Source organism: Mobula birostris, chromosome 1 (genome assembly GCF_030028105.1).
Source record: "Mobula birostris isolate sMobBir1 chromosome 1, sMobBir1.hap1, whole genome shotgun sequence".
NCBI classification, from domain to species: Eukaryota; Metazoa; Chordata; class Chondrichthyes; order Myliobatiformes; family Myliobatidae; genus Mobula; species Mobula birostris.
The window spans coordinates 42,051,549-42,069,436 of NC_092370.1; the positions used below are offsets into that span (position 1 = coordinate 42,051,549).

The 17,888-nt window shown below is 40.8% G+C and overlaps 1 protein-coding gene across 7 annotated transcripts in view; it reads left to right on the forward strand.

The window, feature by feature from the left end:
• Window positions 1-2,258: 2,258 nt before the first annotated feature.
• The window catches only part of unm_hu7910 (un-named hu7910), a 203,341-nt gene continuing 187,711 nt past the window's right edge, over window positions 2,259-17,888 (forward strand). For all 7 annotated transcript variants that reach the window (XM_072254504.1, XM_072254526.1, XM_072254509.1 and 4 more), the window contains exon 1: window positions 2,259-2,464. In XM_072254504.1, coding sequence (XP_072110605.1) covers window positions 2,407-2,464 — 58 coding nt within the window. In that variant the 5' untranslated portion in view covers window positions 2,259-2,406. The remainder of the gene's footprint in view (window positions 2,465-17,888) is intronic.

Consider the following 17,888-nt stretch of genomic DNA (forward strand, 5'->3'; position numbering starts at 1 on the left):
CTCACCTTGAAGTGCAGTTATCAGTTTCACCAAATTTGCATAGACAGTACTGTTCTTATCCAGGCACTGGTGCCTGTTGGATTATGTCACTGTCTGAGTGAGAAATGGCCAGGTAATCTATGCTGTGATAAGTAGCACTGAATGGTGGACTGTTCTCTATTTAATCCATTCAGTGATCTCCACAATTTAACCTTTTAAAAATAATGGTAACAAAATTAGTTCTGGAGGAGACTGAGGTCCAACAAGGATATGAATTACTAACAGTAGGTACCTCAGTGCACTGGCGAAGTATCCACATTTCTGTCTCTGTAAAATCCTGCAGATCCACTGGCTGGGTAAGCAATGCCATGACAGAGTCTTCTCCCTTTAAGGCAGAAATCAAACTCAGCAGAGCCCAGTGAGCTGCACACTCCCGAAACAGGTATGCCACTCTGAGCTCAGTAATGGCAAGGGGCGATCAGTAGCACAAATGAAATCATTCAAAGATGTTCTTAATCTCGTTAAAACATGGAAAACACGTTATTTGGCCTATGCCATTTTGGTTGGCATCTATGCCAACCAAGATGTGAACCTAAGCTAGACCCATTTGCCCATATTTGTTGCATATCCCGTTAAGTCCTTCCTATCCATATACCTGTTCACATTTCTTACATCCTGTTATTTCTATCTGCCTCAAGCACATCCTCTTGCAGCTCATTACATACACAGACCATTCTCTGTACGAAGAAGTTGCCTTTTGTGCAGGATCTTGCAAGGGTATGCTAAAGTCCATAAAGGCAATGATCATTATCCTCCCATCATCAGTCCTCTAGATTACCTCTTCAAAAAGCTCTGACAGACTTGAGGCACACAATTTACCATGCCCAAAACTGTGCGGATTATCTCTAATCATTCCCTGTCTGTTCAAATGCTGGTAGATCCTGTCCCTCAGAATCCCTCCAGTAACGCTGATGTCAGAATCGCCAGCCTATAGTTCTCTGGCTTTTCTTTGCCGCTCTTCTTAAGTAATGTTACAACATCACCAAAGCTACAGTTCTTCGGAACTTCATCTGTGCCTAATGCAAGCGCTTCAATAATTCCACTCCAGTGGAAGCCCCCACTAAGATCCAATTGGAGTGAAAGCCTCCCCTAGACTTCACTATCTCATTATGGCAGTCTGTTTGCACTAACACTTTCTCTGTACTTTATTCTGCATTCTGTTATTGTTTTCATTCGGCATAAAAGCGCAACATTTAGCACAATCGCTTTACAGCGCCCTCCTTCACCGATCGGGCCTCGACTTCCATCACTGTCTGCCACGAATTGATGTATTCTACGGATACTCCGGCTTCTTCCCACACATCTAAGACGTATGGTTAAGGTTAGTGAGTTGTGGGCATGCTATGTTGACGCTGGAAGCGTGATGACACTCATTTGCCCCCAGTCCGTCGCAACACGATGACGCAAATGATGCATTTTACCGCATGTTTTGAAGTGCACTTGACAAATAAAACTAACCTCTTTATAGTACTACCTCAATGAATTCGTGTAATGAACTGTATGCATGGCGTGTAATATATATTTGCTGTATCTCGGTATATATAACAATAATAAACCAATTTACATTCTTCACTAGCTTCCCACAAAGTCCAAGCATGCACGTAGTCAGACCCCGAGGATTTATATACCTTTGTGTTTTTTTTATGATGCAAGTGACTGAGGTTGGAATCCCTTGCCAATAACCATCCAAAGTCCACCCCAGAAGACAGAGTGAATCAGAATCAAGTTTAATATCACTGGCATATTTCGTGAAATCAGTCTGATGTGTGAAGACAGAAACAGTACCGCCACGCAAACAGTACCTTACTCCCACCTGCAAAGTCTCCGCAATAAGAATTGAGCTCAACAACCACCTAGCGACGCTGTCACTGCGGAGTGGAAGCAAGGCACCCTCAAGGGTAGGTGGGTGACTGCTTAAAACAAATGAGAACCATTCAGGAATATGAACTGAACTAATTTCTGGCGAACTGGAGCAAACTAATAGATTCCTTTGCAGATGATCACTCAGTGTGGACTGACAGCAGGCCGAAGCTCTCGCGAGCCTTCGCTGCTTCCATGTTGCCACGTTCGCTCGGCGCGCACGCTGCGCCTCACTCTACCTTGATAGCAAAGCTGTCCCGCCCCCTCCCAGGGAGTGGGACGGGCATAAATAGCTATCATCCAATCACTGCCGAGAACCCGACCTCTGGTTGGACCACTTTGACGTCAATTAATGATAACGTTGCTGAGATTAGGTTGCGGCCTTGCTCCCACCTCGGAGGGGTGAAGTTTAGTTAATGTTGAGCCGAGGGAGCGGGCGAAGGGTGGTTATTTTCCATTGATTTCTTCTTTTGTTTGCACGCGTTTTACATTTCAATCAAGCAAGCCATGGTTTCGAAAAATAAAGCCAGCAACAGCAGATCGAGCTCTGCGGGGTCGAAGAAAGGTGAGAGGGCCGGAGGGGAGAGCTTGCAGTCCGGAGCCGATGCTGATGGCTAACTCCTGATAAGGAGCAGGATGCCATGGGACAGCCGGGCACGGAGGGAATGGGCGCAAGGCTGGCCCACCTTCCCATAGCGTTATCACGTGGGGAGCGTTTGCACTTTTTCTAACGCACCTTCCCTGTTTACCTGTGCGCTGCAGGTCTGTGCACTGTGTTGTGCTGATTGCTTGCATTTCATACAGGATTTGCCTGAACCTCAGTCAGATCGATCTTTGTCTTTCCTAGAGGTCAAAGGTATCTTTTTTTTCCCCCTGTAGAGGTTTCATGTCTGGTGTTTGTTGAAAACAAATGCAGCAATTTCTACCTAACCGCATTGGTTTCATATTTTGGTAGGACTTTTGCTGTGTTTTGGGGTAGGTGGGTCCTTTGTGCTTTGGTTCTTTAAGATTATTTAATAATTTGTTTGAAATTTCATGTTTTATGTGCTGCTGTAGGTTTTGAAATTGTGTTCTATTTTTGCCAGTCTTTGTGGTTTGAATTATGTACTGAGTGATGCTGCATTGGGGTGATTATTTGCTATTTTAAGCAGTATTCATTTGTTCCTTCATACGTGTGAGACATAAAGAGGCAATTCGGTGCTACTTCTCAGCAGAGAGAACATCATCAATTCCATTCCTCCTTATTTTTCTGTAATCCTATAATTTATTCTTTCTCACAGGCCTTGAAGCAAGGTGTTATTCCAGGATACCCTTTTGCAAGCCATCCTGTGAAACCACTGTGATGCAGGGTGGAGGAATTTAAGCCTGTGATGGGGTACCTCTAAAACAGGGGTTTCTAACCATTTTATGCCCTGGAGTCTTACCATTAACTAAGATTGGGACCCCTGCTTTGAAAGAATATTACCTAAATCTTGCAGTGCTGATTTGGGAGGCCTGCATGTAAGTAAAATACCGTTAACGAAAAGTACTTGTATAAAATCTTGGAACACAATTTCCTTGAGTATTGCCCCCTGCAGTCTGCTTTTCCTTCCCTCTTTTATATTCAGCCAGTGTCTTCTACCTCCCTTTGTCAGCATATTTTCACCAGATGCCTCAGTGTTAAATTCTTCTGCCCTGCTTCCATCCTCTGCTACTCATAGTAAGAGTTCTTACCTGACCCGTTCCCGTCTTCTGCAATCTACTAAACTCAAAACTGCATTTGCCTGCCACTCCAAGCTCGCTTAGGAGCATGGAAATAAGTTCCAACTGAATCCTTTGTCACTTGAACACAAGAACTTTGAGCAAGAGTAGGGTGTCTGTTCTTCAGTCTGCTTCACCATTCATCATGATTGATATTCTACTTCAGTGCTATACCCTGTGTTATCCCCTTTTCCTTTGCCTTAATTATTCAGGAATCTTATCAATTTTAATTTTGACTAAACTCAGTGATTGAGGCTCACAACTGTCTAGGCAGAGAATTCACCAATCTCTGCATGGGGAAAAAAATATTTTAGTCCTAAAGTGGTCTATCATTTAATCAATATTGGGTTCATGGTTCTAGATGTTTCAGCCAGGGAAGACTATCTACCTGCATCTATACTTTGGAGCCCTGTATGACTTTTGTAAGATCCAGTGAGATCACTTGTCATTCTTCCAAACTCCAGTGGTTACAGGCCTAATCTATCTCTTAGAGCAAACTTGTCATCCCCAGAACCAGCCCAGGGAATCTGCTACAGTAGCAAGTACGTTCTCTTTTGGTTAAGAATGTCAAAAATCTATTATGTTGTTCTTGTGAGTCTTCACAAATTGCAATAGTTGCAATAATAGAAAGTTAATGTTTCCATTTTTTGCTAGCAAACCCCACATGTAAACATGACAATTTCGATGTTGCATAAAATGTTTTAAATTCTAATTGTAGCATTTACAACTGTTCATACACAGCTTTGTAAATGTGTTTTTTTTAAAAAAGAACTGCAGATGCTGGAAATCTGAAATTAAAACATAAAATGCTGGAAGCATTTGGTAGATCAGCTACTTTTTTCAAAAATGTTAACCCAGTCAGCTGCCTGATGTGTTGAATGTTTCCATCATCATTTTCACAAAGTGTTTTGCTTCATCTGAGATTTTTCTTCATTTCACTGAGAAGCATGAATTTCCACAGATTTTGGGAATAATTTACCTCATTCTGTTAGATGATGCAGTAAAACTTCAGGCTTTTAATTTAACATTGCAACACATGCAAGTTCAGATAATTTTAGTTGCTTGTATTTTCACATGTGTTACAATTGCAGACCATAGACTGAAGGCAATTACTTTTATTCCATTAAATGTATCCAGTGTCGGAGTTATTAAGTACACATTTTTAACTGACACAACATTTTGAGGTAGTTTGGTGATGCATCAAGTGATTTAAGTGAATAACTGTCCAACTAGTACAGGTGTTGGGGAAAAAAGCTTCCGGCATTTGATAGATAAACCACATGGAATTGCAAGGAATTACCCACATTCTCGAAGCATTAAATATTTAAGTGTTGCTTTCTGTATTCCCTTTTTTCCCCATCTTTCCTTCTGAAGATGTTGATTTCTATCTAATCTCTCTTCTGTGACCAGTCACTAGTGTGCGTTAGAAGTTACTTTTTCACAATGGCATCATATTTTGAGGATGACATTTCTGCAAATATAATCCTGCTCGATAGTTGATTTTCTTTCTGTTCATGTTCCATTTTCCTTGCACTAAAAGTGGTTTCAGTGTTCTTTTTAAGCAGGAAAGTAATTAGAAATGGGCTAACTGTTAGACATAGACATACTTTATTGATCCTGAGGGAAATTGAGTTTTGTTACAGCTGCACCAACCAAGAATAGAGCATAAATATAGAAATACAAAAACGACAAACAATCAAACAACAATATGCAAACTATGCCGGATGGTTAAGTCCAGGACCAGCCTATTGGCTCAGGGTGTCTGACCCTCCGCGGGAGGAGCTGCAAGTTCGATGGTCACAGGCAGGAACAACCTCCCATGACGTCCAGTGTTGTATCTCCGTGGAATATGGCCGGAATCCAACAGCAAAAAGTTCAATATCTGGGCTACAAACACGTTCCTCGATCGTAATATGAGCAGGATTGCACCATCTGTTGTTAACCAGAACAGCAAGCTCCCAACTCCTTTACACTTACCGCTCTCAGTGCACTCCCGGTCAGCCCAAACGGTCTGGAAGCCCTTCATGGAAAAGTTTTGGTCGGGTATGTCCACATGCAGTCCAAGTGGAGAACTCCTCTTCTCCATAAGTCTCTGTTGTCTCGATCCGGTCCTCTTTCCTTGCCTTTTTGATCCCCCTCTGCATCCTCTATGTGTTGTCCTCCGGATTTCAGCCGGGGTGTCCGCCACTCTGTTCGCTAAACCGGCCGGCATAAGCGCAATCAGCTGGTCCCTGGAATAAACAATACGGCCATACTGCTGCCACACTAATGAGATGTGTCCGAATGTAACTATTTCCAGCGCTAAAAAACCAAAAGAAACTCTCTCCACCAACATGTTGGAGAGGGTGCAGCTTCAATGTGTTACTGTGGAAAAAAAATACAACAAGTAATGTAAGTTTAAAAAAATAAGAAAACTAGTTGGAACGGCTGTAACAGGCTGCATGCATGACTGGCGCATGCGCACTAAAGAGTTGAAGTTAAAGCGATACCTTGATATCTATCTGAACTTGTCAACTCTTTTACTGTACAGAAAAAATTCTCTAACATTTTGTGCAGATAATTTTGTGTCGAGAATTGGGAATTACAAATTAGAATACTTTGTGTGCTGGGAGTCTCATCTTGGGAATAGGGAGTTCTTGTGCAGGATTGTCAGATTAACTTGCAGGCTGATTTGATGTTAAGTAAGGCAAAAATGATATTAGCAGTTATTTTGAGAGGACTAGAATATAAAAGCAAGATGTAAAGACTCTGCATTATAAGGCATTAGTCAGACTGTACTTGTGAGCAGTTTTGATTCAAGATTCAAAAAAACTTTATTGTCATTCTAACCATACAACAGCTCTGCAGGGCAGAATGAGACAGCATTTCTTAGGAGCAGTGCAATCATAACATAACAAACGCAACACTAAATAATAAACATAACAATAAATAGTAAATCACAACAGCCACATGTCAGTTAAATCAGTTATAAGTGTCCAGTGCAAGTTAAAAGTGTCCAAAGCAGAGTCAGGTAGAGCAGCTATTTAGCAGTCTGACTGCCTGTGGGAGGAAGCTGTTTAGTAGCCTTGTGGTTTTAGTTTTGATGATCCTGTAATGTTTGCCTGATGGAGAGGGTGTTGGGCCCCTTATCGAAGAAAGGATGTGTTGGTGGTATAGAGGGCCCAGAGGAAGTTCACAAGAAGGATCCCAGGAATAAAAGCATTAACATATGAGGAACGTTTGATGGCTCCAGGCCTGTACTTGCTAGAGTTAAGAAGAATGAGAAGGGATCTCATTGAAACCTATCGAATATTGAAAGATCTGGATAGAGTGGACGTGGAGAGGATGTTTCCTATTGTGGGGGAGTCTAGGAGCAGATGGCACAACCTCAGAGTACAGAGATACCCCTTTAGAACAGATATGAGGAAGACTTTCTTCAGCTAGGTGGTGGTGAATCTGTGGAATTTGTTGCCTTAGGATAACAAGGGCCCCAAAAGTTACAGGGATAAAGTGGGAGATTGGGTTTGAGAGGGATAATAAATCAGCCACAATGGAATGGCGGAGCAGTCTAGATGAGCTGGATGACCTTATTTACTTCTATGTCTTGTGCTCTTATCTAGTATATGATCAGCTCATGAATAGGATCCCAGTGATCAAAATTTGTGGTCTTTATCCAGCAGCAAATTGATATAAAGTATAAAAATATTCAAGCAGTTTCAAGTAAAAGTAATTTTAAAATGTAAAAGTTATTGGTAGGATAGTTACAATCTTGCATCTGAAAACAAATCTACTGTACTATTAATCAGATGGTTACTTGCTGTTATAGAATAAATTGGAGGTCTGTATTTGCCATCAGAATAGTAACATTGGAAAGCATTTCTATTTACATTTGCAAATTTCATTTTAAATTTAGAATGGTGCATCATTTTATTAGCTTGGATTTTTCAGAATAACGTTAGAGGTCTGAAGGAATCTGTTGGCATGTATCCACTTTAATACTGTAGCAGCAAATTAAGGGTGTAAAACTGCTGAATTTAAGGCTATAAAGATATGGGAGTAGAATTGGGCCATTCGGCCCATCGAGTCTGCTCCACCATTTCATCATGGCTGCTCCAGTTTTCCTCTCAGTCCCAATTTCCTGCCTTCTCCTCTTCCTCCCGCCACCCCCCCCCCCATATCCCTTCACTCCCTGACCAATCAAGAATCTGTCAACCTCTGCCTTCAATATTTTTAAAGACTTGGCCTCCACTGCTGCCTGTGCCAAAGAATTCCACAGATTCACTACCCAGTGGCTAAAGAAATTCCCCCTTATCTCTGTTCTAAAAGGACACCCCTCTATTCTGAGGGTGTGTTCTCTGGTCTTGGGCTCTCCCACCATAGGAAACATCCTGTCCGCATCCACTCTGTCAAGGCCTTTCACCGTTTGATAGGTTTCAGTGAGGTCACCCTTCATTCTTCTAAACTCTAGTGAATACAGTTCCGGAACCATCAGACACTCTTCATCTGACAAGCCATTCAATCCTGAAATCATTTTTGTTAACCTCTTTAGTTTCAGCACATCCTTTCTAAGTAAGAGGCCCAAACCTGATAATACTCCAAGTGAGGCCTCACCAGTGCTTTATAAAGTCTCAACATTATGTCCTTGCTTTTATATTCTAGTCGTCTTGAAATGAAAGTTAACATCACATTTGACTTCCTTATTATAGACTCAAACTGCAAATTAACCTTTAGGAAATCCTGCACAAGGACTCCTAAACCCTTTCGCGCCTCAGTTTTTTGTATTTTCTCTCAGTTTCGAAAAAATATGTACTTTTGCTGCTTCTACCAAAGTGCATGACCATATACTTCCCGACACTGTATTCCGACTACCATTTCTTTGCCCGTTCTCCTAATCTGTCTAAGTCCTTCTATTGCCTCTCTATTTCTTCAAAACTACCTGCCCCTCCACCTATCTTCATATCGTCTGCAGATTTGGCAACAAAGCCATCAATTTCATCCAACAAATCATTGACGTGTAACTTAAAAAGAATCAGTCCCAACACAGTCCTCTGTGGAACACCACTAGTCACCGGCAGCCAGTTAGAAAATTCTCCCTTTATTCCCACTCTTTGCTTGCTTCCAATCATCCACAGCTTTACCCATGCTAGAATCCTTCCTATAGTACCATCGACCGATAGATTGTTAAGCACCTTCATGTGTTCTGCCTTGTCAAGGGCCTTCTGAAAATCAACTGATTTTCCTTTGTCTATCGTGCTTATTACTTCTTCAAAGGATTCGAACAGATTAATCAGACAAGATTTTTCCCTGAGGAAACAGCTGACTACAGCTATTTTATCATGTGCCTCCAAGTACCCTGAGACATTATCCTTAATAACTGACTGCAACATTGAGTTTATAGTTTCCTTTCTTCTGCCTTTCTCCCTTCTTGAAGAGTGGAGTGACAATTGCAATTTTCCAGCTTTCCGGAACCATTCCTGAACCTAGTGATTCCTTAAAGACCATTACGAATGCCTCCATAATCTCTTCAGCTATCTCTTTAAGAACTCTGGGGTGTACACCATCTGGTCCAGGTGACTTGTCTACCTTCAGTTTTCTAAGAACCTTCTCTCTACTAATGGTAACATCATACACTTCATACCCGCTGACGCCTGAAACTTATACCATACTGGTCTTGTCTTCCACAGTGAAGAATTGCAAAATAATTATTAAGTTCTTCTGCTATTTGGTGGTCCACCTTTACTAACTATTCAACTTTGTTTTCCAGCGGTCTAATATCCACTCACGCCTCTCTTTGAACTTTATGTATCTGGAGAAACATTTGGTATCCTCCTTAACATTGTTAGCTGGCTTACTTTTGTATTCTATCTTAAAAATGACACTTTAAGCATGATTTTTCAGTTGCTTTCTGTTGGTTTTTAAAAGCTTCCCAATCCTCTAACTTCCCACTAATTTTTGATCTATTATATTTTCTTACTTTGGCTTGTATGTTGGCTTTGACTTCTCTTTTTAGGCATGGTTGTGTCATCTTTGCTTTAGGATGTATATATCCTGTACCTTCCGAAATTGCTTCCAGAAATTCCAGCTGTTGCTGCTCTGCTGTCATCCTTGCCAGAGTTCTATTTCGATCAATTCTGGGCAACTCCTCTCTCATGCCTCTGTAATTCCCTTTACTCCTCTATAATACTGATACATCTGACTTTACCTTCTTCTTATCAAATTTCAGGGTGAATTTGATCATATCATGATCACTTTCTCCTAAGGGTTGTTTTGCGTTAAGCTCTGTGATCAATTCTGGTTCTTTGCACATTGGGTTATCACATACCAGGGCGTTGTGTTTTGTACGATTGGTGATCCCATTAATTTCAATGGGGATGTAGACCAAAATGAGCAAGTTTCTTATTTAATTAGGGGATTTTTTTTAAATTTACGAACATATTTAATTAATGACTTATAATCTTTCATGGAATTTTATCGAAGGAAAATCAGCTGCATTGCATCTGTGGGTGTTTCAGAGAATGTGGAAGGTGACTAATGTTGGGCTGATACAATAAGCTGCTAATGGCCAATCCTTCTATTTTCTGGTGAAGTAGTTTTTTTTTGTTCCTCATATCAGAATAATTCCAGATTGTGTATTGAAATACTCTATTTGGAGAATTGAAGCTAAATTGTTGAAATATTTTCACGAAGAATATATTAAAAAACTGACGAAAAAGATAAAGTACAGTGGTTAAATTTTTCTAAACATGTTATGTTTTAACATAACAATTTTTTTGAAGTAATTATATAGGAAAGAGAACAGAGTACCCTGGTGAACCATTTAGAAACTGATTCTGACTTAAGCTGTTGGAATTGGAAAGTAAAGGAGGTCAACGGGATGAGTTGCAATGTAAAAGGTGGACAAAATCAAAACAGCTGAATACAGGACTGAAGGTATTATATTTGAATATGTGCAGTATATGGAATAAGCCTGATGAATTTGTGACACAGTTACAGATTGGCAAGTATGATGTTGTAGGCATCACTGAATCATGGCTGAAAAAAGATTATAGTTGGGAGCTTAATGTCCAAAGATACACGTTGTATTGAACGGACAGGCAGGTAGACAGAGGGGGTGACGTGGTTGTGTTGGTAAAGAATGAAATTAAGTCATTAGAAAGGGGTGACATAAGGTCGGAAAGTGTTGAATCATTGTGGATAGAGGTAAGAAACTGCAAGAGTAGAAAGACACTGATGGGAGTTCTGTATAGACTCTCAAGCAGTTGTAAGGATGTGGTCTGCAAGTTACAATTGGAAATAGAAAATGCATGCCAAAAGGGCAATATTACAGTCGTCATGGGGAATTTCAATATGCAGATAGATTGGGAATATTAGTTTGGTGTGGGATTCCAAGAGGGGGAATTTCCAGAAAGCCTACGAGTTGGCAGCTTGTGGTTGGGCCCACTCAAGGATCAGCTATTCTAGATTGGCTGTTGCGCAGTGAACCAAAATAGAGAGCTTAAGGTAAAAGAACCCTTAGGAGAAAGCGATCATAATGTGATTGAATTCACCCTGAAATGTGAGAAGGAGAAGCTAAAGTCAGATGAATTAGCATCACAGTGGAGTAAAGAAAATTACAGAGGCATGAGAGAGGAGTTGGCCAGAATTGTTTGGAAAAGAACACTAGCAAAGATAACAACAGAGCAGCAATGGCTGGAATTTCTGGAAGCAGTTAAGAAGACACAGGATATATACATCCCAAAGAGGAAGAAGTATTCTGATGAGACAACCGTGCCTAACAAGAGAAGTCAACGCGGACATATAATAGAGCAAAAATTAGCAGGAACTTGGGGGATTGGGAAGCCTTTAAATACCAACAGAAGCCACCTAAAAAAAGTCATTAAGAAGGTAAAGATAGAATACCAAAGTAGATAGCCAGTAATATTAATGAGGATGCCAAAAGTTTCTTCAAATACATAAAGTGTAAAAAAAAAGAGGCCAGAGTAGATATTGGACTGCTGGAGGATGATGCTGGAGAGGTAGTAATGGGGGATAATGAAATGGCAGACTAACTTAATGGGTACTGTACTTTCCATCAGTCTTCACTCTGGAAGACACTAGCAGTATGATGGAAGATCCAGGTGTCTGGGGTCGTGAAGTATGTGAAGTTATCATTACTAGAGAGAAGGTTCTTGGGGAAACTGAAAGATCTGAAGATAGATAAGTTACCTGGACCAGATGGTGTACACCCTAGGGTTCTGACAAAGATGCCTGAAGTATTTGTGGAGGCATTAGTAATGATCTTTCAAGAATCACTAGATTCTGGAATGGTTCTGGCGACTGGAAAATTGCAAATGTCACTCCACCCTTCAAGAAGGGAGAGAGGCGGAAGGAAGAAAATTGTAGGTCGTTAGTCAAACGTCTGGTTGGGAACGTGTTGGAGTCAATTGTTAAGGATGTGGTTTTGGGTTACTTGGAGGCACAAAATAAAATAAGCTGTAGTCAGCATGGTTTCCTTAAGGGGAAATCTTGCCTGACAAATCTGTTGGAATTGTTTGAAGAAATAACAAGCAGGATAGACAAAGGAGAATCAGCTGATGTGTACTTGGATTTTCAGATGGCCTTTGACAAGGTGCCACACATGAGGCTCCTTAACAAGCTATGAGCCCATGGTATTACAGGAAAGATTCTAGCATGGAAAAAGCTGTGGCTTATTGGCAGGAGGCAAAGTGATAATAACGGGAGTATTTTCAGACTAGTTGCCGGTGACTAGTAGTGTTCCACAGTGGTCTGTGTTAGGATAGATTCTTTTTGTGTTATATGTTACTGATTTATGTGATGGAATTGATATCTTTGTTGCACAGTTTGCAGATTATATGAGGATGGGTGGAGGGGCAAGTAGTTTTGAGAAAACAGGGAGGCACGGAAAGACAGACAGTTTGGAAGGGGCAAATAAGTGGCGGATGGAATACAGTGTTGGTGAATGTATGGTCATGCACTTTGGTAGAAGAAATGAAAGGGTTGACTATTTTCTAAATGGAGAGAAAATGCAAAAACTGAGGTGTTAAAGGGACTTGGGAGTCCTTGTGCAGGTTCCCCTAAAGATTAATTTGCAGGCTGAGTCTGTGGTGAGGAAGGCAAATGCAATGTTAACATTAATTTAAAGAGGACTGGAATGTAAAAGCAAGTATGCTTTATAAAGCATGGCTAGGCCTCACTTGGAATACTGTGTGCAGTGTTGGGCCCCTTATCTTAGAAAGGATATTATGAAACTGGAGAAGGTTCAAAGGAGGTTCACAGAAATGATTCTAGGATTAAATGGCTTGTCATAAGAAGAGTGTTTGATGGCTCTGGGCCTGTATTCACTGGAATTTAGAAGACTGCATTAGGGGTGACCTAATTGAAACCTATTGAATAATGACAGGCCTTGGTAGAGTGGCTGTGGAGAGGATGTTTCCTATAGTGGGAGTGTCAAAGACCAGAGGACATAGCCTCAAAATGGGGGAAGGGGGCATTCTTTTAGAATGGAGATTAGGAGAAATTTCTTTAGCCAGAGAGTGATGTATCTGCGGAATTCATTGCTACAGGCAAGTGTTTATGTATATTATATTTAAGGCAGAGGCTGATAGTTTCTTCATTGATCAGAACATGAGGGGCAGGAAGTAGGGGAAGTGGGAGATTGGGCTGAGAGGAAAAATGTATCAGCCTTGTATGTTAACAGGCCGACAAGGGGGAATGCCATACTAATCTAGTATTAGATAACGAACCAGGTCAGGTCACAGATCTCTCAGTGGGTGAGCATCTGGGGGACAGTGACCACAGCTCCCTGGCCTTCAGCATTATCATGGAAAAGGATAGAATCGGAGAGGACAGGAAAATTTTTAATTGAGTAAGGGCAAATTATGAGGCTATAAGGCTAGAACTTGTGGGTGTGCATTGGGATGATGTTTTTGCAGGGAAATGTACTGTGGACATGAGGTCGATGTTTAGGGATCTCTTGCAGGATGTCAGGGATAAATTTGTCTCGGTGAGGAAGATAAAGAATGGTAGGGTGGCGGAACCATGGATGACAAGTGAAGTGGAAAATCTAGTCAGGTGGAAGAAGGCAGGATACATGAGGTTTAGGAAGCAAGGATCAGATGGATTTATTGAGGAATATTGGGAAGCAAGAAAGGAGCTTAAGAAAGGGCTGATCAAGGACAGTCAGCATGGCTTTGTGAAGGGCAAGTCGTGTCTAACAAGCCTGATAGAGTTCTTTGAGGAGGTGACCAGGCATATAGATGAGGGTAGTGCAGTGGATGTGATGTACGTGGATTTTAGTAAGGCATTTGACAAGGTTCCACATGGTAGGCTTATTCAGAAAGTCAGAAGGCATGGGATCCAGGAATGTTTGGCCAGGTGGATTCAGAATTGGCTTGCCTGCGGAATGCAGTGGGTCGTGGTGGAGGGGGTACATTCAGATTGGAGGGTTGTGACTAGTGGTGTCCCACAAGGATCGGTTCTGGGACCCCTACTTTTTGTGATTTTTATTAACGACCTGGATGTGGGGGTAGAAGGGTGGGTTGGCAAGTTTGCAGATGACACAAAGGTTGGTGGTATTGTAGATAGTGTAGAGGATTGTTGAAGATTGCAGAGAGACATTGATAGGATGCAGAAGTGGGCTGAGAAGTGGCAGATGGAGTTCAACCCAGAGAAGTGTGAGGTGGTATACTTTGGAAGGACAAACTCCAAGGCAGAGTACAAAGTAAATGGCAGGATACTTGGTAGTGTGGAGGAGCAGAGGGGGTACATGTCCATAGATCCCTGAAAGTTGCCTCACAGGTAGATAGGATTGTTAAGAAAGCTTATGGGGTGTTAGCCGAGGGATGGATTTTAAGAGTTGTGAAGTAATGATGCAGCTCTATAAAACTTCGGTCAGGCCACACTTGGAGTACTGTGTCCAGTTCTGGTTGCCTCACTATAGGAAGGATGTGGAAGCATTGGAAAGGGTACAGAGGAGATTTACCAGGATGCTGCCTGGTTTAGAGTGTATGCATTATGATCAGAGATTAAGGCAGCTAGGGCTTTACTCTTTGGAGAGAAGGAGCATGAGAGGAGGCATGATAGAGCTGTACAAGATATTAAGAGGAATAGATAGAGTGGATTCCCCAGGGCACCACTGCTCAGTACAAGAGGACATGGCTTTAAGGTAAGGGGTGGGAAGTTCAAGGGGGATATTAGAGGAAGGTTTTTTACTCAGAGAGTGGTTGGTGCGTGGAATGCATTACCTGAGTCGGTGGAGGCAGATACACTAGTGAAATTTAAGAGACTACTTGACAGGTATATGGAGGAATTTAAGGTGGGGGGTTATATGGGAGGCAGGGTTTGAGGGTTGGCACAACATTGTGGGCTGAAGGGCCTGTACTGTGTTGTACTATTCTTTGTCCTATGATGAAATGGTGGAGCAGACTCGATGAGCCAAATGGCTGAATTCTGCTCCTATATCTAATGGTCTTATGGAGATTATAAAATGCACAGTCAGCTGTTTTTAAAATGTGCCTAATACATTACACTGACCAAGTGCACTTTTTTAATGATGAACATTTATAGGCAAATATCTTTTGTCTTTCTAGATAATGTAATGAAGAATACACTTTGCATGAGATACTTGAACCTTGAAAGGTTGCAGGGAGAAAGGAGGAGAATGTGGTTGAGAGGGAAAATAAATCAGCCACGATCGAATAGCGGAGAAGATTTGATGGGCCGATTGGCCTAATTCTGCTCCTATGTCTTATGATCTCCTAGTGAAATTTCCAATATTATGTTGTGGTTCATCATAGTATATGAAATTTAAGGTACTAGAGGAGACTGTTTTGACAAATGTTAGTACCAGCTCTACTGGAATAGATTAACGTGCCCTACTATTTCACTACAGTCCTTGACTCCAAATGTTGATTCAGATTTCCTTTAAAGGATGTAATGATCTTGCTCATTTTAAAGGGCAGAACATTGTAACTGTGCTGCCTCTCAGCTAGATTAGTTGCTTGTCTGGAAACTTGTCTCTTTTGAGATTGCACATTCTTAACATGGGTTCCTGGATGTTCCGGCTTCCTCCCAGATCCTAAAGGTGTGCTGTTAAGTTAACTGGCCACTGTAAATTGCCCTTTAGTATAAATATGTGACAAAAGGATCAAGTAAGAGAGAATAAATCGCAGGGATACAGAACAGTTGAAGGATGTAATTGCTCTTCTGATGTTCGCAAATTGCTGTCTGTGTCATAATAGATGCGTATCTGTCTCATCTAATAATTTCTCTTAACAGTTTTCTACAGAAATGTTTCTCTTCATCTCGGAAATCCTGTCTTTGTTCTGACTTTTGTGATCATGAATAATCTTCATATTAAAATAAAGTATTCATTTTCTCTTGGCTTTTCCTACTCTGTAAAGAATTATGTCACCAAATCAGTTCAAGTCCTTGACATTTCTTCCCATTGTTTATACAAGCAATCAATGTTCCAGAGGAAGTTATACAGTTCACTTCTGCCTGCATAGGATCTTAGAAAGAACTATCCGATCAATCTCCCACCATTCTTTCAAGATTGTAGTAGTTATCCTTTTCAAATATACTTCCAATTTATTTTTGGAAGTCTCACTCAACTACTACTATGTTGACTCAGGCCTAGGGGGCCGGCGTCACACTCAAACTTGCTTTTATCATGCAGAATGGTGGTACACTGTAAAATATGCCTCTTGGTATTATAAAGTTGGTGTCCTTCTATTAATGACCTTTGGGGAGGTGGTAGAAGCAGTACACTTACAAAACATTTGGGAGGCTACGTGGATAGGAAATGTTTAGAGCTGGTTAATGCCAGGGTCCATGGTATAAAAACAGTTGGGAACCCCTAGTTTAGAGGGATATGGGCCATATGCAGGCAAATGGGATTCACTTGGATGAGTTGGGCCAAAGAGCCAGTTTCCATGCTGTAGAACTATGAAGTATCTGCCATCCATTGATTAATGCTGTTTAGAATTCTAAACATTTGCATTTACTATCACTGCTCTGAGGGGTAATTTCCAGTCTCTCCGCATAACTAAAATCCCTTGTACTCGCAGCATTTTTGTAAATCTCCTCTGAACCATTCTGTGCATATGATGGGTTGATGGGGCCAAGCACTGATCCATAGGAAACATTGTCATTGCTGTAAATCACTCCTGTTGTTTTGTTATTCTCTCTCAATACCACTGTTGCATCCAATTTATGTTTCAATTACTTTTCTATAAAGCTGTATTAATATAACTCTGTGAATCTGTGGACACTTGTATTATGCACTCTATTACAAATGCATTACAGGTGACTTTCGATGTGGCAACTAAGTAAGCTCAGTGCAATGAATAACACTTCCAACTTTCTAGTAAGGTGCAGACATTGCAAGTCAATGCTACTTGTTGCTGAGTTGCCATATTAAATTCCTAATTAAGTATTTAGGTATGTAAAATATAAGCTTTATTTATTAGTCAAAAAAACTTAAGTTGTGATTTTTAAAAGATCTAATCTCCATAATAGAATCAATGAAAGACTGCACTCAACAGGGTGAACAACAAATGTGCAAAAGACAACAGATTGTACAAATAAACGAATAATAAATAGGAAATCAATATCGAGAGCATGAGATGAGGAATCTTTGAAAATGGGTACATAGATTGTGGGAACAGTTCTGTAATGGAGAAAGTGAATTTGAGTCTCTTAATTTGCATTCCCACCCAATTTTGTATTGGCAAATTTAAAAATATCATGTTTAGTTCCTTCCTTCATTCAAATCACCATGAAAGGCTGGAATTTAATCACTGAGACCTTTGGTACTCTACTTTGTCACCAACAGCTAGCCCAAGGAAGTCCATTTATTCCTACTTTGATTTCTGTCTGTTAACCAGTATAATCTCTACTCCTGCGTGGTTTAATTTTACACACAAACCCATCATGTCAAAGTTCATCAAAGGCCTCTGCAAATTCAAATATATCACATCCATTTGTTCTCTTCTCTATTCTACTAGTTACAAACTCAGAACTCCAGTAAGTTTGTCAAAGATGATTTCCCTTCCCTTACTCTTCAATAGCTCTATTGACTTAATTCAAATCTAGGTTAGTATGAAAGAGCAGCACAGAGCATTGTATCTTTGAAAGATGGGTAATCTTCACAACTGAGTGATTGGAATGAAATGCGTAAGTGACAAATGGCCGGTTGAGAACGAAAAGGTGGAATGGTATATCCCAGAAAGAGACCCTTTGCATGTCTGGTGACCAGTTTTTATATACAT